At 46.4% G+C, this 24,220-nt stretch overlaps 1 protein-coding gene across 1 annotated transcript in view; it reads right to left on the reverse strand.

Annotated features, from left to right (window-relative positions):
* The window catches only part of ATXN7 (ataxin 7), a 115,955-nt gene that overhangs the window by 9,007 nt on the left and 82,728 nt on the right, over positions 1 to 24,220 (reverse strand). The window contains exons 5-10 of the mRNA XM_020284677.2: positions 17,098 to 17,350; positions 14,578 to 14,837; positions 13,521 to 13,603; positions 7,142 to 7,407; positions 4,770 to 4,968; positions 4,424 to 4,545 (exon numbers count right to left, since the gene is read on the reverse strand). Coding sequence (XP_020140266.2) covers positions 4,424 to 4,545; positions 4,770 to 4,968; positions 7,142 to 7,407; positions 13,521 to 13,603; positions 14,578 to 14,837; positions 17,098 to 17,350 — 1,183 coding nt within the window. The remainder of the gene's footprint in view (positions 1 to 4,423; positions 4,546 to 4,769; positions 4,969 to 7,141; positions 7,408 to 13,520; positions 13,604 to 14,577; positions 14,838 to 17,097; positions 17,351 to 24,220) is intronic.

Genomic DNA, 24,220 nt, shown 5'->3' on the forward strand with positions numbered 1-24,220 from the left:
AGCCCTGATGCCCAGCACAGTGGGAAAATGCAGAAAGCACTCAACAAACGTGGAGAGAATTCAGGCAGGCATGGGAAGAGAGGAAGGGCGCAGCTAATGAACGGGGTCCTACTACTGGCCTAAATGACGGCACAAGGGAATAAAGCCTCAAAAATCTCAGGGAATTTTCTGTCACAGTGTTGTAACGATGCATTCGGCTAATAACATCTGGGCAAAGTATTTATCAGGGGCTGAGGGAGCCCCCCCTTTTATTTTAGCTCCAATCTCGAAATGGGACAGCACCAAAATTTCAAACATTCCGCTGGCAGAACTCACACCGAGGTAGAAAAAATAGGAAGTGGCCTGCCTGGAAGGCAAGTGCCAAGATGGCCTTGACCCTGACGCGGGGTGGCCCGGTTCCTTATCCCAAGCGCTTTCCAGAAGCTTTCAAGTAAGAACTACAGCTAGTAACAAAAGGAGTGAATGACAAGCATTTGCACCTGCTTGACAAACCCCATTCCAGTGCAACCGCGCGCGGCCTGAAGCTGGTGCTCTTGCTAGGGCTGCTGCGTGTCCCGGTCACCTGCATGTCCCGGTCACCTGCATGTCCCTGTCACCTGCGAGGCTCCTGCCACACCCACGCTGACCGCACTAGAGTCCCTGGGGGTGGGGGTGGGGGGCAGAGATGAGTCATTTCTAAATCTCTCTGGGAGGTTCCAACGTGAGGCCGAGACTGGGAAGGCGGCTCTATGTGCCCCCGCCCGGCCCCAGAGCAGGGCGAGCGTGGGCATCACAAGAGGTCTGCCCGAAACGCTGGGTTCCCAGGCCCCGCCCCCGCCAGCTTCATCAGGGTCTCGGTGGCAACAAGGCCCCCAGGTGACTGGCGGGCTGGGACAGGAAGCCCTGCTCTAAAGGAAGTCCGCGGGTCACCTCGAGCTGGGTCAGTGGCTTCTTGCGGCCACCAGGTGGCTCAGGAAGTCAGGTCCAAAGACCAGGCTGCCTGGAGCCAACCTCTGGGGAAAGAAAGGCTCCCAAGGAGGGAGGATGGCGGTCCCTGCGTGACCACGACTAGCTTCTTGCGAAAAGGCTCTTTTACGTAATCCGCTACCTTCTGTATAAAGAAGAGGCGAAGTAGGAATATGCACGCATACTGACTTGTGTTTGCACAAATCGACTCTGTAAAGACACACAAGAAACTATCAATAATAAAAATGGCTCCGGCTGGGGGACAGCTTAGGAAACAGGAGTGTAGGGGGCAGGGTGACTAACACTCTTTGCTGTGTGCCTTTTTATGCCCATTTTTCTTTCTTAAGCCAAGTGAACACACTCCCGATTCAAAAAGCTAAACAAACAAACAAACAAAAAACCGTTGAAAACTATCCTGGCCCCTTCCTAGGGGAGGCGGAACAGTGGTCCTCAGTCAACAGAGGGCAGGTCACTCGCGGAAGTCACGGGAGCTCGGGAAGGGCCCTTGGGGTGGCGGCCACGCTCCAGGGGAGTGCCGATTCGAGTCCCGCCGCTGTCCAGAGACCCCACAAACTGCAGACGACTTACTTCGCACCCAAATCCCACCTGCACTCACCCTCAAATTTTTACTGCCAATGAGCAATCAAAGGGTAAGTAAGGGGCCGGGGAGAGCGGCACTCAGCTCTTCCTGGAAGGGGAGATTTTTGGCCGAGCAGTAAGACAGGCGGGACCTGGGCCACTGTGGAGGCCTCCCTGAGGGCCTCCAAGATGCCGCCTGAGAACAGCTCTCCTCTGGGGGAGCAGCGCCGACCTCCGCACAGCCCATCCCCGGGGCTGCCCGACTGGGCCGACGGCACTCCTGCGTTGGGGAGCACTGTACAGGCACCGCGCCCCAGGTTCCTGTCTGCCCCACGCCTACGCGCCGGCTCTCCACTGAGCCAACACGTCTGTTGCTGCAGCGGTGACTTTTTTTTTTTTTTTTTTTTTTTTTTCTGATACAGAGTCTCACTCTGTCGCCCGGGCTAGAGTGAGTGCCCTGGAGTCAGCCTCGCTCACAGCAACCTCAAACTCCTGGGCTCAAGCGATCCTCCTGCCTCAGCCTTCCGAGTAGCTGGGACTACAGGCATGCGCCACCATGCCCGGCTAATTTTTTCTATATATATTTTTAGTTGGCCAATTAATTTCTTTCTATTTTTAGTTGAGACGGGGTCTCACTCTTGCTCAGGCTGATCTCGAACTCCTGACTTTGAGCGATCCTCCTGCCTCGGCCTCCCAGAGTGCTAGGATAACAGGCGTGAGCCACCGCGCCCGGCCCAGTATTGACTTTTTTAAAACCGAAGGTCACATTCATGAAAAGGGATGGTTTCCTTCTCCCTGGGAGCAAGTGATGGGGGAGTCAGCTTCGTAAGAGCACAGACAGCACTCTGGGAGGCTGAGGTGGGCGGATTGCTCGAGGTCAGGAGTTCAAAACCAGCCTGAGCAAGAGAGAGACCCCCGCCCATCTCTACTATACATAGAAAGAAATTAATTGGCCAATTAATATATACAGGTAAAATTAGCTGGGCGTGGTGGCACATGCCTGTAGTCCCAGCCACTCAGGAGGCTGAGGCAGGAGGATCGCTTGAGCCCAGGAGTTGGAGGTTGCTGTGAGCGAGGCTGACGCCATGGCACTCACTCTAGCCTGCGCAACACAGTGAGACTCTGTCTCAAAAAAAAAAAAAAAGCACAGAGAGAAGGTCCACAGCAGAGTTAACCTCATGATCCTACTTTCTCACAAGTGCACAGCACGAAGAGGGAAATCTCTCCGTGGATAAGCTGCTGGGAACCCAAACCATCTCCCCCGAACTGCCGGTCACGAGCCGCTCATCAATATAACGAGAAAAAAGCACTCGGAAGACCCTTCTGCACTCTTAGGAGTACACACTATCCCCGTTAAGTTTAGTGAGCTCAATGAGCTCTCCAAGTCCCACTTAGTGTGAAGAAATAAGCAGGTGGGATTTCGTGTGTCTTAGGGCGTTCTGATCTGCAGAGACCCCGCCCCCCAGAGCCCCATAAGCCACTCTCCTGATTCTGTTTCTTGGCAGAGACAATGTTATTGTCCCTTGTTAGTAAGAACCAGGAAGAGATATGAAAGAGAAAAGCAGAGTAACACTGTTCTGGATCTGGTTTTCTAAGTGAATAAATGTAAGTCCTAACAATGACCAAGGAGATGGTTCTCTGGGTTGCAGACTATCCAAGGCCTCCGAACAGTTTCTTCCGACTTTATTAGGAAATCAAGGCAGGCAGGCAGATGGATGTACTAGCAGAGTCCATTCAAGGAGGCACTAGTAAATGATGCCCCAGTAGAGAATTACTGGACAGCCCCTTTAGCAAAGCTCAAGGCTCACCAAAGTAGGTCCCACCAATCACTAGTTCCCCAAGATGCTCCCCTAAAAAAAGTTCCTCGGTCAAAAGAGCATGGGAGACATGCCACATTACATATGACATCCCTTGCTTTGAGAACTGCAAAGCACAGTGCCCACTAAAGGCTCTGAGAAGTCCTGCAGTAATGTAGACAATTTAAGCCTTTTTGGCTATGGAAACCTCCTTTCGCTAAAAATAGTATTTGGGAAACACTAGCATACACAACACCATACAAGATATCTTAAATTGCAAATCAGAACACATGGCTCCTCTACCTAAAATCTTGACCAGCCTCACGACGCACTCAGAATTAATTTCAATGCCACCCGGCCCTGCTGGTCTCTCGGGCCTCGTCGTGTGCCATGCTTGCTTTCTTGTTTATCAAACAAGCTGTCTTCTGACTCCAGACCTTCTCGCAGCTGGTTCCCTTTGCCTGGAACTCCCCCCCCCCCAATACCACCCCAATGGCTGCTCTTTCTCCTCCATCCAGCTCAGCTCAAGGCTTTCTCCGAACCCCTCTGGCCTGTTATTTTCCCATCGTGGCTCCTCACTTGGAAACAAACTCCCTGTAGGTTCAAATCCTGGCCCCACCAACTAACTTCTCACATGACCCTGTACCTCAGAGTTCTGTTATCTGTTTAAAAAGAGGTGGAGGGAGGGATAATGGTGGCCACCTGATGGAACTGTGAAAATTAAATACATTTAGTAAGTTGACTGGCACAGAGTAAGCTTTTAGTAAGTCTCAGTGACTGTCGTTGCTTGTTCCATTATCTTCCGTATGACGAGCTGGGGCTGCCTTGCTTATTTTTCCGCAGACTAGTTTTTGTCGCCACCCGCCCCATTCCCAGCTAGACTGCGAGCTCCGTGTATGCACAAGTTCTGCCCTGAACGCCGGCGCCCAGAACAATCTGTAGCTGCTGAATGAGTAAATTAACGACAAGGCCCCTTCCTCTGAGGGCCAGTCGAAGGCCACGCCTTCACTCGGTACGCCTGTCTTCGTCACATCAGCCCCACGGGAAATGAGGAGGGGATGCAGACTGAGCGAGGCCCCCCGCCCCCGCCGGCGGGCACTCACTTCCACAGCTGCGCGTTCAGATGCTTCTCCACCATGAGGTTGAGGGCGCAGCGAAGCCGGTTCCACCTGGAGTCAAACACGTAGTAGCCTCTTCCGATCTGCCGGCTCCCGAATGTGCAAAACTGCGAGACAGAGAACACAGCGCTGGCGCCTGCCCCCGCCACGAGGCCGCCCGCCAGGGTCCCCTCTCCTGTGGGCGGCCGGGAGGATGAGTGACAGTGTCAGATGAGGAAGGGAGAGCGCGTGCTGCCCCTGGGGCGCCCGGTGCTGGGCCACACGCTCCCTGGCGCCCCCGGGGCCCCGTCCACGCCTCGGGGAGGGCCAACGCGGCGGGGGTGGGACTTACAGATGCTGGCTGAGGATGATGACCTGAATAGTGACAGTCCAGTTTTTCAACAGACTCTTCCTTGTCATCGCCTTCGCCCTCCTCGCTGGATAACCGAGAAGCTGGCTCAGTGGCAGGCAGGGGCGGGTGCGGAGACTCGTGGACCGGAGGGGGGTCGACGGGGGCGCTCCCCCCCTGCGGCGCAGGGCAGCCTGGCGGCCTGGGCGGGCGGAGAGGGCGGCCGGGTCAGGTCGCTCGCCTGGGGTCCGCCGCCTCCACTCAGACGCGACCAGGCACCCAGGGCACCAGGGCCCCCCTGCCAGTGCTCAGACGCGACCACGCACCCAGGGCCGCCTATGGGACCCCCCCACCCGTGCTCGGCCACGCGCCGACCCGGAAGGAAGGAGGGAAGGAAGGAAGCTCTCCCTGAACTGCGTGGTGCCAAGAGAAGCTGTCTGCCAAACGTCATCCTTATGACAACTGGTGCTCCTTCCTGCAGCCACTTGGGTGGCTCACGTCCCCTCCTGTTCTCCATAAAAAGGGGAAATGTATGTGGGATTTCACAGAATTTTTTCCTGCATTCCTCTTCAAATTTCAACTGGATTTGGGTTACTACGGCGATAAATGAAATACAGTTGTTCCTTGGTATCCACGGGGGACTGGGGCTACGACCTCCCGAGGATACCAAAATCGGAGAATGCTCAAGTCCCTGATATAAATGGCTTAGGATTTGCCTCTAACCTACAGATCCTCCCACTTACTTAAAATCACCTCTGTATTACTTATAATACCTGATACAATGTAAATGCCATGCAAGTAATTGTTATACTATATTGTTCAGTGAATAATATCCAAAAAACATCTGTGCGTGTTCAATACAGAATCAATTTTTTTTCCCAAATACTTCTGACACACAGTTGGCTGAATCCATGGATGTGGAACCCATGGATACGAAGGGCCAGTTGCAGCTGGCGAAGTACTCTAAGATAACCCGGGAGGGATCCCAGGTGATAAAAGTGTAAGATGGCATTACCACTTTATGTGGACCATCTAGAGCCCTTTAGTCAAGAGAGTAATGTATTTTTCCTGCAGCTATAATGGCGTAGTACTTCTGAAATTAATCTTACACCTTTTTTTTTTTTTTGAAACAGAGTCTCACTCTGTTACCCAGGCTAGAGTGAGTGCCGTGGCGTCAGCCTCGCTCACAGCAACCTCCAACTCCTGGGCTCAAGCGATCCTCCTGCCACAGCCTCCCGAGTAGCTGGGACTACAGGCATGTGCCACCGCGCCCGGCTAATTTTTTCTATTCTTAGTTGTCCAGCTAATTTCTTTCTATTTATAGTAGAGACGGGTCTCTCTCTTGCTCAGGCTGGTCTCGAATTCCTGACCTCGAGCGATCCTCCCTCCTCAGCCTCCCAAAGTGCTAGGATTACAGGTGTGAGCCACCGCGCCTGGCCAAGCTTACTTTTTTATAGATGCAAAAATTTCAATGAGAAGGTGGCCAAAGAAAGGACTGTCTGGCCAGGGCCTCTGACGGCAGCTCCAGTGTGTTGTGTAGAAACTACAGGGCTCACGTTGGGACAGGCTCAAGCACACATTTTGGTTTCCACCTTCTTAACAATCACTTCAAGGATCAGACACGGGCAGGTGGAACAGCAAGGCTGGCATGTCCCTAAGCAGAAGCCCTTGCTGCCAACAGTTAGATGCCCCACACTGAAGCCCCTCGTCCTCTATGCTTTCCTCTTTCCCTTCCCTCTGGAAATTGGGCACAAATCCTTTACTTCAACTGGGTTACATAACACAAGCACAAACACACGCATATTCCACGGTCACTGTCTCTGAGGCGTGTGAGTAAGTTCTCGTTAAAACACTCCGATCCACCGTTTCCAATGTTGCTAAAATGCTAATCCGTGCTCAGGCCAGAGCCCCGAATGAATGAATGAAAAAACATGTTGAGAAATGGATGCAGTAAAAACTCAGGTTGAATGCCTGCCCTCGGCAAGAATTCACACTGCTGTGTTTTGGGAGAAGAAAGGCAAATGACAAGGAAACTGCTGTCGAAGCCACGTGAAACGTTCCGGTCAGTAACCTGCAGGAAGGACCCAATTTCTGCACTGCTCTGCGGGGTTGAGAGCTACCCGACATTGATCGAGTATCGAGAAGGTAATTCCGGCTTTATTTTGCTGCTTGCATTTGCAACCAAAAAGAGCCCTGGCTGGAACTGACTGATGAACGCAACCCTTCTCTTCTCATAGTAAATCCCCGTTAAAAAAAATATCTTCACAGTGAGCCTGATGCATGTTTTTTGACGTCGTGACCAATACTAGCGTTTTTACAGCGCCTGCAATTCTGTTCTCTGCAGGAGGGGGAGAGAGGTGGAGGGTCCGGCTTACCTTGGAAGACTGGGGGTGTGAGGTTTAGGTTTACTAGCTATGAAAGGCTTTGATTCGGCAGGAGTCACTCCGTGAGGGTTGGGGTGCGGCTCCTGTGACGGTCTGGGAGGGGCAGGATGCGGGTCCCTGAGAGGCTGCGGTAGTTGCTGAGAGTCCAGATGGCGAATCAATTCCTTTTCCCTGGTTTTGTTTTTGTGCTCGGCTAATAACACATCGAATCGCTTTCTTCTACCCTGGACAGCCCTCCGCTGGGTTAAGGAATGTGTCTGTGGACCAAGAAAATGCGGAACCTGAAGGACCTCAAGAGTGATTTCTGTCTGCCATACGTCCCAAAACAACACTCCCAATAAAAAGTATCGGGATCATTAGCGTCGGCAAAGACCGATGAGCGTTTGGTAAGCTAGAAATCTTAATAGCACATTCTTTTCTCCCTACCTAGACTAGAAGCGTTATGTTTCTAGACCCTAAATGTAGAACAATCTAGGGATGTCATTTCCATCAGAGAGAAGAACGTTGGCTGTGCCAAGTGGTACATGAGTGGCCGACAGTAGTAGTAACAGGTGACAGGTGCTCATGTTTTGTGCTACAATAGCAATTTGTTTGTCAGGAATCTTATCAATTCCAGTAGACAAATCCCTCTTTAGACCACTTAAAATGTTGAATGTTAACTTAGAGGGAAGAAACCATTATTCTATCAAAAATGCATCACAAAGTGTTATTTTGGTAACTGGCGGAGAGTAAAAACTAAACACAATTGCTTCTCTCTATCCTGATGGAAAGGCCACGTAAACAGAGAAAGTGGCGCAAAGCATTCTGAAGACAGACACTGCTACGGCCAAGGAAAATTTGAGAGAAGTAAAGAAGATAAAGCTCAGAGAAGAAGAGCTATGAACAGGAAGAGACACAAAGCAGAGTGAATCCTGCAAACACACTGGCTTTGGAAATCAAGGATAAAATGTCTAATTTCAGAAATAAGAAATAGGCACATTGAGGGGAAAAAAGTTAAATTAGGGCTTGCCTTAAGAAGATAAAGATTGAAGCACATCAAAATGTGTGCACTCCAAATGCATTTGATAATCACTGGCATAAAAAAAAAAAAGAAACCGAGGTTCATTTGAAACCAAATACTATTCCTAGCAGAAGATACTGGATACTGGCAGTCAAGTCCAGCCACTGTGAAATGACTGTGCAGGTCAAGTTCATCTGACCCCTCCATACTGCTGAGGTCTCAGTCTGTAAAAATCCCAGGGAGACACTAATCCTCAGGAATGGGTGAGTTTACATTAACTACAGCGAAGCCTGATCACATCTCCATAAACATAATTGAGTTCATCTACATATATCCTTTCCTCTTTTATATTACAAATTACTGTTAATGATACTTCATGCGTGTTCGTGCCCCTACACATAACACACATGTGTTGCTCTACAGATTATATGGCATGTTTGCTACAATTTAAGGGACTTGAAAGTGGAATTATGCTTCCAACTTCCATCTGAAATTCAATAACATAACCTATTTCCTTACTAGACATACTGCAAGCTCTGTCCCCCCAAAATCTAACCTGGCACGGATGAATGTGTTCAGCTTCTTTTCAATTTTTTTGCTTCCTTTTCTCTAATATGTTATATATTCACAAAAAAGTAACCTAAATGAGGACAGGACTTTTGTTTTATTCATGCTGTAACAGCCTTGCCACTCCAAAAATACTTTAAACAAAAAGCATATAAAAATAATGGCCCTCCAATATGTGTTTAAAGAATAAATGGCTGTCTAAATGTCACTGGTCTACCTGTCTGTGTCTTGAGACAGACGTACAAACCTTTCTCCTCTTGAATGAACCTGCTGCTTAGCACAGTAAAGCCAACTGAAGAAAGCAGGCAGAGACAATATTTTCCCAGCTCCGTCTAAAGAGTAAACAGGACTTCCACTGAGCTCTGAAGAACATTCCATACAGAAATCTGATGATCACCCCCCCCCCACGCCCCCAGTGAGGACCCTTCAGGGGCTGCCCAAGGCTCACGGTAGAAAGGCTGAGTGTGTAACTAGGCTTCGGGCGCTGCGCACGCTGAGACCCTTGCTCACTGCTCCTTTGGTACCTCCTCCCCCAACTCTGTCGGCCACCTGGCTGCCTTCCAGGATCTAAGGAGTCGGCTCTGAGGGCGCCACAGAGTCTTCACACATGCTTCCTCTCCGTCGCCTGCCTCTCCCACCCTCTCCTGCCCAGATAAATCATCGCACCGATTTCAGCCTCACGCTCCCATGGCAAGAAAGCCTTCCCTGGCTAAATCTCCTACCGCAAGCTTTTATTTCTTACCCCTCTCTCCTTTTGGTAACTCAGCGGTGGTAACTTTACTCTTATCTCAGTGATTGTTAGGTTAATCTCCATCTCTTCCATTGTACTATAAGCTCTACTAGTGCAGAAAACACGCCCTGATTTTGCTAAACCCTTTATTCTCGGGACCTGAAACGAGGCCTGCGCTCACAGACGCATGCAACGCGAAGTTCCACAGTGACTGCACAGACAGAGGCTGCTGGAGCCACGACTCTCTGCGTACGGAAAGCACGGAGGACATCCGACAGGATACTGGACAGAGGAGGAAGTGAAGAGCGGGCAGTGAGGGTGGCAGGTAGACAACAGGGAATAAAAAATGGGAGCGAACAAGTGCCCTGACGGTGAAGAGAAAAGACAATGTTCTAAGTCTAAGACAGGAGAGACCTGGCAGCAACCTGGGGAACACTCAGGGAAGGAGCACTCAGGGATGTTCAGGGTATTATGTTAAGAGAAATAAGCCAGTCGCCCTACACCAGCTTAACAGATTCGGGCCCAGGTGAAGCCAAGGAAAGGGAGAAGAACTGACAAATAGAGGAAGGGAAGAAAGTCAAGGCATCCCATGAAAGGGCAGGCCAGATGGACGCTGCATTTTCTGCCAGTTTTGTGCTGACAAATGAGGGCTGAAGACACATTAATGCAGTGACGGGCTTAGCGCCATGCCACAGACAGCAATGACACCCGTGGGGGAGTACACGCAGAGCACGTGCCATTTGGAAAGGAAAATGGGAGAAAGATGCAGATCAACACAAAGTTCACCTAGCAGTAAAGGCACGGGAGGAATGCTGGTCATACTCCTTGCGGATCCTGGGTTGGAAACACGTTTAGCACTCTCACTTCCTGGCATTTATCCAAAGGAACTGAAGTCAGAATTGCAAAGAGATATTAGCACTCCTGTGTTCACTGAAGTTCTATTCACAATAGCCAAGATGTGGAAACAATCTAAATGTCTGTCGACAGATGAACGGACAAAGAAAATGTGGTATATACATATAATGAAATATTATTCAGAGTTAAAAAGAAGGAAATTCCACATATGCTATAAGGATGAACCTCGGGGATATTAAGCTAAGATAAATAAGCCAGTCACAAAAAGACAAATACTGCATGATTCCTCTTATAGGAAGGTACATAAAACAATCAAATTCTTAGAATAAAATAGTGGAATGGAGGTTGCTGGGAGCTGAAGGAAGAGGGAACTGGGGAGGTACTAATCAAAGAGCATAAAGTTTCAGTTAAGCAGGATGAGTAAGTTCTAGAGATTTGCTGTACAACTCTGTACCAATAGTCAACAGTACTGTACTGCACACTTCAAAATTTGTTAGGAGGGTAGTTCTCATATTGTTTTCTCATCACAATAAAACAAAATCTTAAAAGAAAGAAAAAAACGTGGTTCATCACCAAGTTGTGATCACAGTGTGGAATAGGGGATCTTGCTGAGACTAGGCTCACTGATTAGTAAATTCTCCATTTGCCTCCTTCTTCAGCCCCTAGCAACCACCATTCCAATTTTATCCTATGAATTTGATTATTTTATATACCTAACATAAGTAGAATCATGCAGGCATGCTTTCACAAAATGCTCCCTCAGGGGCAACTGAAACTGTGACATAATTCTACAGAGCCCAAATGGCTGTCTTCAACAACAAGAACGCACCACTGCATGTGTGCAATTAGTATCCTATGAAGCACAAATATGAGATCAAATCACAAGTTGGTAAGTGGGGTGGGGGGAGAAAGAAAAAAATATGAGATAGGAATTTTCAAGCTACAGATCCAAGGACGGGAGGATGTGCTCGGGGTGTGATAGCATCCGTTAACTCAAGATAGAATGCAAAATTCAGAACATAAGGGTATTATTGCTTTCGTGGTAATACGAAGAAAGCTTACAGAAATAAGTGTCTACATCCCCAAAGTAGAAAAGCTTCAAATAAACAATCTAACACATCTCACAGAAGTAGAAAAACAAGAGCAAGCAAACCCAAAATTAGTAGAAGAAATAATAAAGATCACAACAGAAATAAATGAAATTGAAACAAAAAATACAAAAGATCAATGCAACAAAAAGTTGGCTTTTTAAAATGATAAACAAAATAGACACACAAAATAGACTGGTTTTATGTCAGTATAATTTTGTTAGCTAGACTAACAAAAAAAGAGAGAAGACCCAAATAAATTATTTGACATGAAAAAGGAGGCATTACAACTGATATTGCAGACATCCAAAAGATCATGAGAGACTACTATGAGCAACTATATGCCCATAAATTGGAGAACCTAGAAGAAATGGATCAATTCCTAGACACATACAACCTACGAAGACTTAACCAGAAAGAAATCCAAAACTTGAATAAACCAATAAGTAATGAGATAGAAGCAATAAAAAGTCTCCCATCAAAGAAAAGCCCAGGACCCAATGGTTTCCCTGCTGAATTCTAACAAGCATTCAAAGCACTAATATCAATCCTACTTAAACTATTCCAAAATATCGAGGAGAAAGGGATACTTCCAAACTCATTCTCTGAGGCCTGTATCACCCTGATACCAAATCCAGACAAAGACACAACAGAAAACGTATATAGACCAAGGATCTCTGATGAACCTAGATGCGAAAATCTTCAACAAAATACTAGCAAACCAAATTCAACAACACATTAAAAAGACTATGCATTTTAATTGAGTGAGATTCATCCCAGGGATATAAGGATGGTTCAACATACACAAATCAATCAATGTGATACATCATATCAACAGAACAAAGGATAAAAACCATATGATCATTTCAACTGATGCTAAAAGAGCATGAGATAAAATTCAACATCCCTTCATGATAAAAACTCTCAGAAAAAACTGGGTATATAACGGAACTTACCTCAACACAATTAAAAACCGCATATGACAGACCCACAGCTAGTATCACACTGAATGCAGAACAGATATATGTATGTACTATCTTTTTTCTGGGAAGAAGGTCTATGTTTTTTTTAAAAAATGAGATATTTAAAGGCACTCTTGACCAACCTGTTTCCTCAAAAGGTTCAAAACCACTGCTGTCAGACAAATTCTACACACTAAAATTATAATAAATCAGAAGTCTAAATTTAAAACAAGAACCAATTAAAAACAAAAATTTCCTACTTTGGAAGCTTACAACAATTCCTCCACCGGTTGGACGTTGGAGTGGGGCCTGAAATCTTCTGTTCAAATATAGTCTTTGGTAAAATTTAAAATAAAACAGCAACAATTTCATTTTTAGAAATAAACACTAACTTTTGTAAATTTTACCCCCTTCCCCAAACATAGGTTTTTAAATTACAGACTTCAAAGCAGTGATTCTTAATACTTCTTGAAACCTTCTGCAGGCCACTGGGGCGATGCACACGAAACATACATGCTCATTTACGCAGAGGGTCCACGGGTGCCCTGAAGCCACCCCACTTCATAACTCTTGTTCTACAGCAAATACACCACCTTCTTATTAGCATATTGGCACAGTAAAGAAAATGAAGGAAGACTTCAGAAAGGAGGATCATTACATTTTCTTAACTTATATTTTATCTAGCATTTTTATTTAACTAGAAAATAAGGCTATCTCAAAGTCACAGATTTTTAAAAAGTGGTCATTTAAAATTTAAGAACCATGGATTATACATTTAAAAAATATTTATATATATATGCAAAAGAAATCTCTGGACTGGTTTTAAGTCGGTATAATTTTAAGTCACAGCAGCCTCTTGTATTAAATTTCTATGTGGAAATATTATAAGTCTTTGAAAGTAACAGACTGGTTAGGAGTAGGAAAGAACACTATTCCCTTGAATATAACACTGCTCATTAGAAACAAAATCTCTGTCAAGATTATAATTATAACATACTTCGCATTTTGCCAATTTGAGAACCAAGTTATTTCCACATTTACACAATTCAGAACAGCTCACATGGCATTGCATCGCCTGCGGGTTAGAAAGACTTTGGGAGCAGTGAGGTACAAGCCAGCTCCCCGTGTTTATCGGGGTCTTTAGCTCTACCTTCAGGAAGCCACCTACCTTGCATGTCAAAGACCGGGTGCAGGGCTTCTTGGTGTCCAGATCAATGACACCACAGTGGATGTCAGGATCAAACTCTCTCTCTGTCAAAAGCACACAGACATTACAATGGGCTTGCCAAGCACTCCTCTATGCATTTTCTTTTTAATTTCAGAATATTGGGGGGCTACAAACATTTAGCTTACACATACTGCCTTTGCACCACCCGAGTTGGAGCTACAAGCGTGCCCACTTCTCTAGGTATTTTGTAAATAAGAAAACAGAGGGGCAATTTCAAGATAGTTAGACAAATTACAGCTTAAATAAAGCCCACCAAACTATCAACAAATACAAAACACATAGCGTGCGAGCACTGCAGGAAGCAGCGGCACTAAAGGAGCAGGGGCGACTGCGGCCATCCGCTGGCAGGGAGGGTGCTGTTAAGTCAGCATCACCTCATCGCTACTCCCAGAAACACTCCACTAGAAAGTTTTTTTTTTTTTTTTTTTTTTTTTTTGAGACAGAGTCTTACTCTCTTCCCCACCCTAGAGTGCCGTGGCATCAGCCTCGCTCACAGCACCTCAAAATCCTGGGCTCAAGCGATCCTCCTGCCTCAGCCTCCCGAGTAGCTGGGACTACAGGCATGCACCACCATGCCTGGCTATTTTTTTGTATATATTTTTAGTTGGCCAATTAATTTCTATTTTTTTAGTAGAGATGGGGGTCTTGCTCTTGCTCAGGCTGTTCTCGAACTCCTGAACTTGAGCGATCCTCCCACCTCAACCTCCTAGAGTGCTAGGATTAAAGGCGTGAGCCACTGTGTCTGGCCTTAGAAATCCATTTTTATATTACACACACACACACACACACACACACACACACACACACACACACACACACACTCTGATGCTCTTCAAAACCAAGATGAAGAAGACAAGCATCCTGCCTAAGAAACTTCCTCCTAAAGTGGAGTTGACCAGTTTTTCAAAGAAGACTTAGAGAGAGCAGTTGATTGCTCCCTACGAATGCCCATGGAATGTACAAAGAAACATTAGTAAGAAAGACAAGGTGAAGTTACCTGACAATCTCTTATTTAAAAATTTCCTATTATTGGAACTGTCTTCCGATTTCTTTTCCAGAGCGGGCGGTGCGGGAAGCCCTTTGCCATTCAGGATCTGTCCAGGCGAAGGCAAGGTTGGCTTTGGTATTGAGGGGCAGTTAAGGCCAGGCTTGACTGAGGAACTCACAGTAGCAGGACAGGGTGGCCCCACGGCAGATTTCAGCGGTGCGCCATCCACCTTGGGATGAATCTTCTCCACTTTCACAGAGGGTGTCATGCTGTGGCAGGAAGAAGCGGGAACACCAGTGTCTAGTACCCAGGGGCCCCAGGTAAATGGGGAGCCCCAGGAATAAGCGCAGAGCCTGGGTCTGCCCGAACACCCCGCAGGGCCACGTTCTTAGAAGGCAACTTATGAATTATGTTAGGACTATCCAGAAAAACCAGTAAGGTTCACACTTATCAAGTCGGTAAGCCCTTCTGGTGAGACAAAACCCTCAGTGGCCCATCAGATTTACCTGACCTTTTATCATTTTAGAAACATTTCACACGTGAGCCTACGGGAGACTTGAATCTGGTACCCAGTGCAATTTCTATAAGAAGCAAAACATGAAAAGATCTAAGAGGATCAAAGACTATTTGCAGAACCCTTAGAGAATCTCTTTTGAGAAGTGCCATTTTTAAGAAAGAATTTACCAAAACACAGGAAACTTCTGAGTGAGCAAACACTTCCAAGACATGTCGCTAAAAACCTGTGAGAACTCAAACATGCCTGACGTCATCTCCAAGAGGCGGCCCTGCTTCTGCCCGTGAGACCAACATTTAGTGAATACACGTTGTGTCACTAAAGTGGCAACTGTCCAGTCCCTGAAGGAAGCGTCTGTGATCGAAGCTTAGAATGCAAGCACCCGGTACACAGTTGGTGAGAGCTGAACTAACTCTCACCACTAACAAAGTGCCACTAACAAAGAACTGATTCCTCTTAGAATCGTACTGACATATTGCTTTGCTTGGTGAAACTGAACGTGTAGCTAGGACGCTAACAGCCGGCTTGTCCCCCTCTAAACTCCTAGCTCCAAACAGTGAAGACTCAGATAGACAAGGCTGTTCCACCTACACTTTCTTCAGCGGAGTCGTGCTCTAGCAACAGTTAAGCCAGCAAGTGACTTGTGCGCTGCGCTGGCATTTTCTTTGCCTTTCAGATAGCTCCCGGAATGAAAGCCAAGCTTGTGTACTGCACTTCTGACAGATGAGCAGGGCCTGGGGGCTTAGCAGCCAGGGCAAATCGCCCCAAATAGGGGCACCTGAAACAGCCTGGCAGCAGCGGAGATGCTGCAAGACACCCCGCCTCTCCCGGCCGGCAAGGCCCTTGAGCGGTACCGGCTGCTGGCCCTGCCTCGAGACGAGCCAGGTCACCGGGTCTTGGGACCGAGCTGTGTGGCACGCCCTCCAAAGGGAGGCAGGCCCAGTAAAAGCCCCCCGCCAGCAGGCTGAGGGTGCCACGAGCAGGCAAGACACGTGGGTTATCTGGGAGGGCACGGCCGCCCCCTCACGTGACCCCAGGGAGCCTGGCAACCTACACAGCCCCCGTGGCAACCTGCCAGACACTTGCGGGGACAGGCGCGAACTTCCTCAGTCTTCCCTCATCGCTGCGGTGACACGAACCCGAGGCTCAGGGGAGGAGGCGCTGCTTCCCTATTTGCTTTGCAGGCCCCAGAAAACCCTAGAACAGCATCTGGGAACCTCTTCGCCTTATCACTGCCACTCCCAACAGCGACAGCAGCAAGAGCGCCAACATCCATTCGCCAACTGTCTCCTGTGGGCCAGACACGACTGCAGGCGCTTGACGTTCATTAACTTAATTCACAAGAACCCCGCACGGTGGCTACTTTTACAACAGACACGGTGCTGTGCCCAAAGCCCCACAGCTGGGAAGTGACACCAGTGGGATTTGAATCCAGGCCTGGCTGTCTTGAAGTTTTCTTGGACAAAGCTCCTCCACCTCATTAAGCTTCCTTCTCCTCCTCTGGAAAACGAGGATAACAACGTTATCTATCCCACAGGGCAGGGGTCCTCAAACTTTTTAAACAGGGCGCCAGTCCACTGTCCCTCAGACCGTTGGAGGGCCGGACTATAGTTTAAAAAAAACCATGAACAAATTCCTATGCACACATCTTATTTTGAAGTAAAAAAACAAACGGGCAAAAAACACCTGCATGTGGCCCGCGGGCCGTAGTTTGAGGACGCCTGCCACAGGATGCTTGTGAGAATTCAATGAGTACACATACACAGCCTAGTGTCAGGCACATAATAAAGGATCACTAAGTAAGTCTCATTAAACTTATTATTATTGCTAGTACTACTCTGAAAAAATTTCCTAAGATACAATAAGGGATTAAAAAAAAAAAAAAAAAAGAACCAACAACACATATTTGCATTCTCCCCAAATGGGCTCTCTTTCACGGTATTTGCAGACGCTGCCAGACGCCAGTGCTGCATTGCTAGTCAGGAAGCCTTAGAAGCCTTTTTGGCCATACTCACATTCTACTATGGGGGGCTCTACTCTGCTGAATGGGGTGCATTGGCCTGGTGTTCCCCCTGAGTGGCGGTTTCTCTTTGGGCGATTTCGACAGCTTGGAAGTGGACGAGGACGTGCTAAGGACACCTCCGCTGGAAGAACGGTTGCTTCCACTTGCACTGCCTCCTTTGCTTTTGGACAGAGAAGGGAAGAAGGAAAATACTGAAGTGGGAGGAACGGCCAGAGAAGGCTTGCTGGATGAGCTATGTCTTCTTTCTGGAAACAAAAAAGAGAATAGAAAAAAAAAAAAAAGACACCACGTTTCAGGCAAATCTCAAATGGAACTCTGGAAGAGCTCCCTGAAATCAACACAGTTAGGTTAAAACATGTACCATTAAGCGAAAATATGCTAAACTCAGCCCCTTTCAGACGTGGCTTATCTAGGTCTCACAGACTTACTTAGGATTATAGGAAAGGGTTCTTCTGTTTCCCAAGTATCTCAGCTGAAAAAGGTGTATCACATACACCTATCAGGAAATTAAGCAACCGGGCTCAACATGAGAATACTGCCTTTGGGGTTTTGCATGCCAGAAATGAAACACACTGGCTCCAACTTGCATTCAGAGAGGAAAATCATTAATTCATCTGCAGAGCCCTGCTAATTCACACTGCATGGAATTCTTTCTTTCTCTCATAGCACCTTTCTGCTTTTCAAAATAGCAAAATCTTGAGAAACAAATTGTTCCTTCTTTGTTTTTCTGTCACTACCCACTAGCATGTGACACCAAATAAGATTGTTTCTAGAGTTATCTTATCATTCCTCAAGAATCTGTGCTGAAATTTTCCAGTGAATCACTTCACCCTCCCCCCTTTTTAATAATCTCACTTGACTACAGATGGCATAGCTCTGGTTCACACCACCAAGATGCCAAAGGCGCAAGACAAAAATACCACAAATAGCTACGCCTGTTTTCTAAACCAGGAAGTAATTCATGGTTAAGTACAGACTACAAAGGTTTAGCTGAAAATAAACCTATCCACAGGAGAATCAGGTTTTCTCAGTCAGGCAATCCATACTAATGTAAATCAAGAGCTGCTGAAGGATGTTATGGTTGGAAACAAGTAAATTATTTGGTAACTTTACCCACTGGAGCACCTTAGTGGCTGCTTTCAACTAAACCCGTAACTTAAAATTCACACATTTGCTTAACTATAAGTTTTAAAATGTACGTGGTCCAACACTGACATCACAATATGGAAGCCATCCGAGTATTTAAAACATTAAGCATATTAGAATCGATGGCTACAAGCGCCACTTAAATGGTACGTTCCAAAGTTCTAATAGTAGTCCTGAGCCTCGCAGTGAAGCCGTGGAGACTTATTCCTGGGAGGACATTACTTCAGTGATGCCTTACGAGGTTCTTAAAAGCTTATTTTACACCAGGAAGACATTCTTATGCTGCTGACAGAATTCAAATTCCCCAACTCAACTGCACAAAGGCTACAATCAAGTTAGAAAGGTTAAATGGACAGCAATGTGTAAGTGCTTCTTGCCTTCTCCCTTCCCTTCCCCCCAGCATGAAAGCTGTATGTAAGAAAGGAAAACTAAAGTCAGTTTCGTTTAATAATTTTCCAAATTTGGGATCTGAGGTTTTTTTTTTTTAATTTAGTTTTTAATTCTCTTCTGTGATCCCCAAACACTCCGAACATACTTCCAAATGTCAGCCATTTGTCAGCCAGAATTGCAAACGGTTTACGCTTTGTCACCTGCCTCAAAGTTCCTAGGAGCCGTGTCTCAGTGGTCTTCCTCTGTAAGGCACGGCACAGAGTAGGTCCTCAATTAACATCCGCCTGACTGGTACGGTTTTTCTTGTGAAAAGGAGTGACTTTCAAAAGGCCCTACACCAGTGGCTGTCAACCTCGGCTACGTGCAGGAATTACCCAAGGAGCTTTAAAAAACACATATGCACAGGTTGCTCCTTCAGAGATTAGATTTAATTGGTTTGGTGTGCAACCTGGGCACCCGGACTTTGACACACTTCCCTGTGTGATTCTACTGTGCAGCAAGGCTGAGAGACTGCCCCAGACCAGGCTGACGCCTCAACAACTATTACCCACAGCTCGGTAAGTTAGCATCTACATGGTGCTGAGAACACTGCTTGGTACATGACACATGCCACTACACGGAAGTATTTGCTACTATTTATCCTAAACTAGTGTTTTTCAAACTTCCATCAACAGCAAACTATTTTCACTGTTCTTACCAAAGTCACATAAAATACTTTTTTTACTCAACATTTTAATTTAAATTAACAACTCTTATCATTTTGTCCTCCTCCTAGTCTACTACTGACCAGTCTCCCACGGGGGCATTATTGGCATTTTGGACAGGACGATTCTTCAGCAGGACTTCAGGATGGTTCGTGTTCCCGGCTCCCCTACCACTTTATCACGTAGGCCCCTCTGCCAGGGATAACCCGAAACACTCCCCAATCCACGTCCAGACCGGCCCAGGGTGCTGCAGGGTACCACCCCCCTCGGGTGGCTCAGAGCGAATGTGATGTATTTTCTCTGCAGAGCAAACGATAACATTCCCGATGTAATCAAACACTGTCACTTCTGCTACAAAGCTTGTTCTGAGAATGCACACGTATTCCAAAGCCACTGACACACTGAGGAAGGACTCGAGCATAATGCGATTTTGTATTTGCTTTCTGGTGATTTTTGTCTGTCAAAACAGAGTGCAGAAGACTACGCCTCGCTGAGCTGAGCCACGTGGGCACATGCAAAGTGCACCCCTCGAACACCCGAGGCCCACCTCAGTTCACCCTGGATCGCGGCCTGGACCCGTCCACATCTGGGGCTCGCAACTTTCCGTCCGATTTCAGATGAGCTCCTCCACCACCTCACAGTAACTCACACGAGTACAATACGCAAACGCCAGGCCTTTTCAGGATAAGCTGCATGTTTACTCTAGTATTTACGCACTCTTAAACTATTTAGCATACGTAAGACCGTGCTCCTGCTGTCATCAGGGTTCTATCTCCTCGGTGTGTCACTGATGGAGTTTTCCAGTGTTGTGCTGTAACCCCATTTTCCCAATAATCCTCATGTGGTTTTTATTGCACAATTTTGCATAATGCAGTAAGTTTTTAGGAATGCGTGTTGTGTTACAGTAGCACTGACGACTAACTTTACGCTTGTCCTTCCAATTTTCTGTTCCCATTATGGTCCACCCTCCCTGTTTTCTTCAGTTAACATCATCTTTTCTTGTCTATTAACTCTTACTATGGGCTTCAGTACTAGAAAAATCAAGATTTAAAATTGACTACCGCTGAAAGGATGCTGATGTATTAATATTGCACAAAAATTCTATTTTCTACTTCAACAATAAAAGCTATTTCAAAACTAAGAGTGGCAATGTATCGTGAATGTCCTTCGTGCACCAAGACTTGAAACAGACTGTGTGTGTCTGTGTGCACACGTGTGTGTAAGGAGCTGAGATCCTGGCAGGAGAGTGCCAGCTCAGATTCCTGTCCTGCTACCGCATGAAGCGTTCCTTTACTTCATTGACTGGTAACTTCTTCTGTGACAGGGACAGCCTCTGGCTTTGCCCTCACGAGAAAAGCAAGGCGGAAAAACCCAATTAATCATAGTCGAGATGGGCCCACCTCTTCCTTTCACCACGGGTCTTTACTTTTCGTAAGATTTTAAACCGGGCTTCCAGGTTAAAAAAACAAGTGTTCCTAGATCAAAAGAGAAACGGGCAGAGTACGGGTAGGGTTAGGGGCCTTACATTAAATGGACAGACTGGCGGCCAGATGCTGAGCATACCGCGATGTGGTCTCTGCTGAGGAGTCCAAGTTGAGTTTTCAAAGCGCGCCTCTCTCCGGGGTCTGGCACCAGCCCAGAGAAAGCACGCTCTGTCCCTAAATGAGGAGGGCACTGTGCACGGCTCCAGCAAGGGGAGACAGGCGTGCAGATCGACAGACAGACAAGTATGGATACAGGGACAGAGCAGGGACAAAGGCAGACAAACATGCCCGAGTGTGTGTGTGTATGTGTGTGTATTATTGTGTCGGGAGGGATGACGGGACAGACAGACAGACATGGTGCAGGGGAAGAAGGGATGAAGGAGAGACAGAGAGGGAGCTTCACAGGCCTCTCTTCCCTCTGGTGGCTTCAACATGTGACAAGGCTGAAGGCAAGGGCAGGATACGGGGGTTGTGGTGGGAGAGATGACAGCTCCCTGTAGGTCTTCCAAAATGGACACCACCAATAATACTGCACTTGCAAGTTTGTATTCATGCTGAGATTTCAACAATATAAATATTAACACCTAGGCAGAAACCAAAAACATTTCAAAGCAAATAACTAGATCTGTTTATATCACAAATAAATAGTGCTTTGAAAACTAAAAATAATTTATAATGTACCAAAAGTGTTAAAGTTAGGGCACAAACCTAAAAAGCAGTCAAGACAAATTGTAACTTCAAATGCTTTCATTCATAATTGAAAGAAATCTAGAGGGATGTACGTCAAGCTTTTTAAAAAAGTTATCCCTGGTATTATAGGTCTATTGTTTTCCTATAATACAGTTTATTTGACTATCAAATATTAATAGATGCTTTTTAAAAAGTGAAATTTAATTTGGTGTTCTGGTCTCAATTTCACACATGCCAAAATAAAGCAAAGCATACTATCATTCATGAGCACAGTATCAATCTCTCCCATTCTCAACTGGCATCATGCAAGAGTGGCTAACGACTAAGAGACCCCCACAAAACAACTTTTACTCAGGGCTCTTTTATCTTATTAAACCTTTTACTAATCTTTTGTAATCCGAACAACTGACCAATGAGAAGTCTCGCCTTTAGCATCATCACCAACAGCTGCTACTGTTAACTGGGCAGAAACCGTGTGCCAGGTGCCATGCTATGGGTTTTAAGAGAACTATCTCATTCATTCCTGACCATCTTTCTAACAAAGTAGACAATATCATTATCCCCACTTTCTAGATGAGGAAGTAGAGGCTTTAAAGGACCCAAGTCAGTCACCCAATGTCACACAGCTAGTTAAGGGGCAGGCTGGGTTCAGCATCCAAGTGAAAGCACACAGCAACTTGTCTGCTCTCAAATGGCATCGCTGTTACTGTAAGCTGTAACACATGATTCCAAGGCAGGGGCAAAGGTGAGGGTTGGGACATAAATCTGGAAGACACCCACCTTCCAAGTGCTCAGCAAAAGGAGGCTAACTGTTAGCATAAAAGTCTACACAGGCTGAACATACAAGGTCATTGATGACAGCGTTTTTGTAAATTCAGGGTGAGACCTAGAATCTGTTTAGGGGCAAACCAAAAATTTTAAATTTCATCTTTCCATTTTGCACTCCTAAAGATCAGTTATGGGTGTGTCGGCCAGCGTAGAATTTTTTTTTTTTTCCTGCTCAGGAATCCTTAAACTATCCAAGATGGTTTGAAGAAAGAATCGTGGTAGAAAGGACCAATCAGGGCTGTCTTTCAGGCTTGGCTAAAAGGAATCAACTCACACAGTTCCCAGAGGAACATGTTCTACAAACGACCATCAGGAAGAGCAGCAAACACCCGTTGGATAGTATTAGGCTGCACCCCACCGACCAATACAATTATGCACGCTCCTAGTCCCTCTCCGGTTATCTACGGTCGCCTTCCCAGGAGAGACTCAGGGCTGCAGGCCACAGTCTTTTTCTTTTCTTTCTTTTTTTGAGACAGAGTCTCGCCCTGTTGCCGGGGTTAGAGTGCCCTGGTGTCAGCCTCGCTTACAGCAACCTCAGATTCCTGGGCTCAAGCGATCCTGTAGGCCACAGCCTTGATACGCACCGGCTGAGTAAGTAACGAGCCTACGTAAAATCCAAAGTCAACTGAAAATACTTCATAGATGGCCTGAAAAGGGCAGGAACTTTGGAGTCGGAGTTATGTGGGTTCATATCCTTGCTCTGCCCGTTACTGGCTGGGTGACCCTAGGCAACCAGCCCACTCCATCCTCCCTGACAGCGTCTTCATCTGCCAAGTCTACTTTGCAGAGCCGCTGGGGATTAAACAATAAGGAGTTGCAAAGCCTGCAGCCCAGACCAGGTACTGGGAACTCAACAGTGACAGATGCCCCCTGTTAGTTCAGCTGATGCCTGCTACAGACTCATTTCTTTAGACAGAAAAGTATTTATAACACCTCCTGATTACTAAAGCAGGTGGAAAGTAATTAAGAACAAATCAGACCAGGCCAGGGTGTGGTGGCTCACGCCTGTAATCCTAGCACTCTGGGAGGCTGAGGCGGGTGGATTGCTCGAGGTCAGGAGTTCGAAACCAGCCTGAGCAAGAGCGAGACCCCTGTCTCTACTAAAAATAGAAAGAAATTAATTGGCCAACTAAAAATATATAGAAAAAATTAGCTGGGCATGGTGGAGCATGCCTGTAGTCCCAGCTACTCGGGAGGCTGAGGCAGGAGGATCGCTTGAGCCCTGGAGTTTGTGGCTGCTGTGAGCTAGGCTGATGCCACGGCACTCTAGCTTGGACAACAGAGTGAGACTCTGCCTCAAAAAAAAAAAAAAGAACAAATCAAATCATCTCTACTCTAAGTTATGATCTACAGTAAGGTAAGGACTTAGTTTATATATTTTTGAGATGCCATTCCAGGAAGATACTAAGCCCTTCTCAAACAGGAGCTCAACTTTTAGAGTTCATTTAAAAATGAACAAATGAATACCAAACAGAAAGAATGTTCATTCCAGCTACAATTATTTCATAAATGAAAGGCTGGCTCATTTTCCCGAAAGAACTCATAAGACACTGAGGAAGAACTGCAGGTGGAAAGGAATAAAGTAAAGATGAAGTCTAAAATTCAGTTTATGGACCAAGGGTGGAAATTTGGGGCAGATTATCAAAACAATTCCTACAACCCACAAATTTTTCTTGAAACTCACACTTTTAGATAGATTCAGTCAGGTGAGGTTAAACAGAGTGCTCACTCTGCACAAAAGGGCCTTACAAGAAATACCAAGGCACACTTCAAAGAATATATGATTTCCTGTGGTCTCTGGCAGCCCCATTCCACAAACACCCACAATCACGATCCTATTTAAAGTAAGGATTTTTCATAATCAAGTTCACAC

The sequence above is a fragment of the Microcebus murinus genome, chromosome 30 (genome assembly GCF_040939455.1).
Source record: "Microcebus murinus isolate Inina chromosome 30, M.murinus_Inina_mat1.0, whole genome shotgun sequence".
Classification (NCBI taxonomy): domain Eukaryota; kingdom Metazoa; phylum Chordata; class Mammalia; order Primates; family Cheirogaleidae; genus Microcebus; species Microcebus murinus.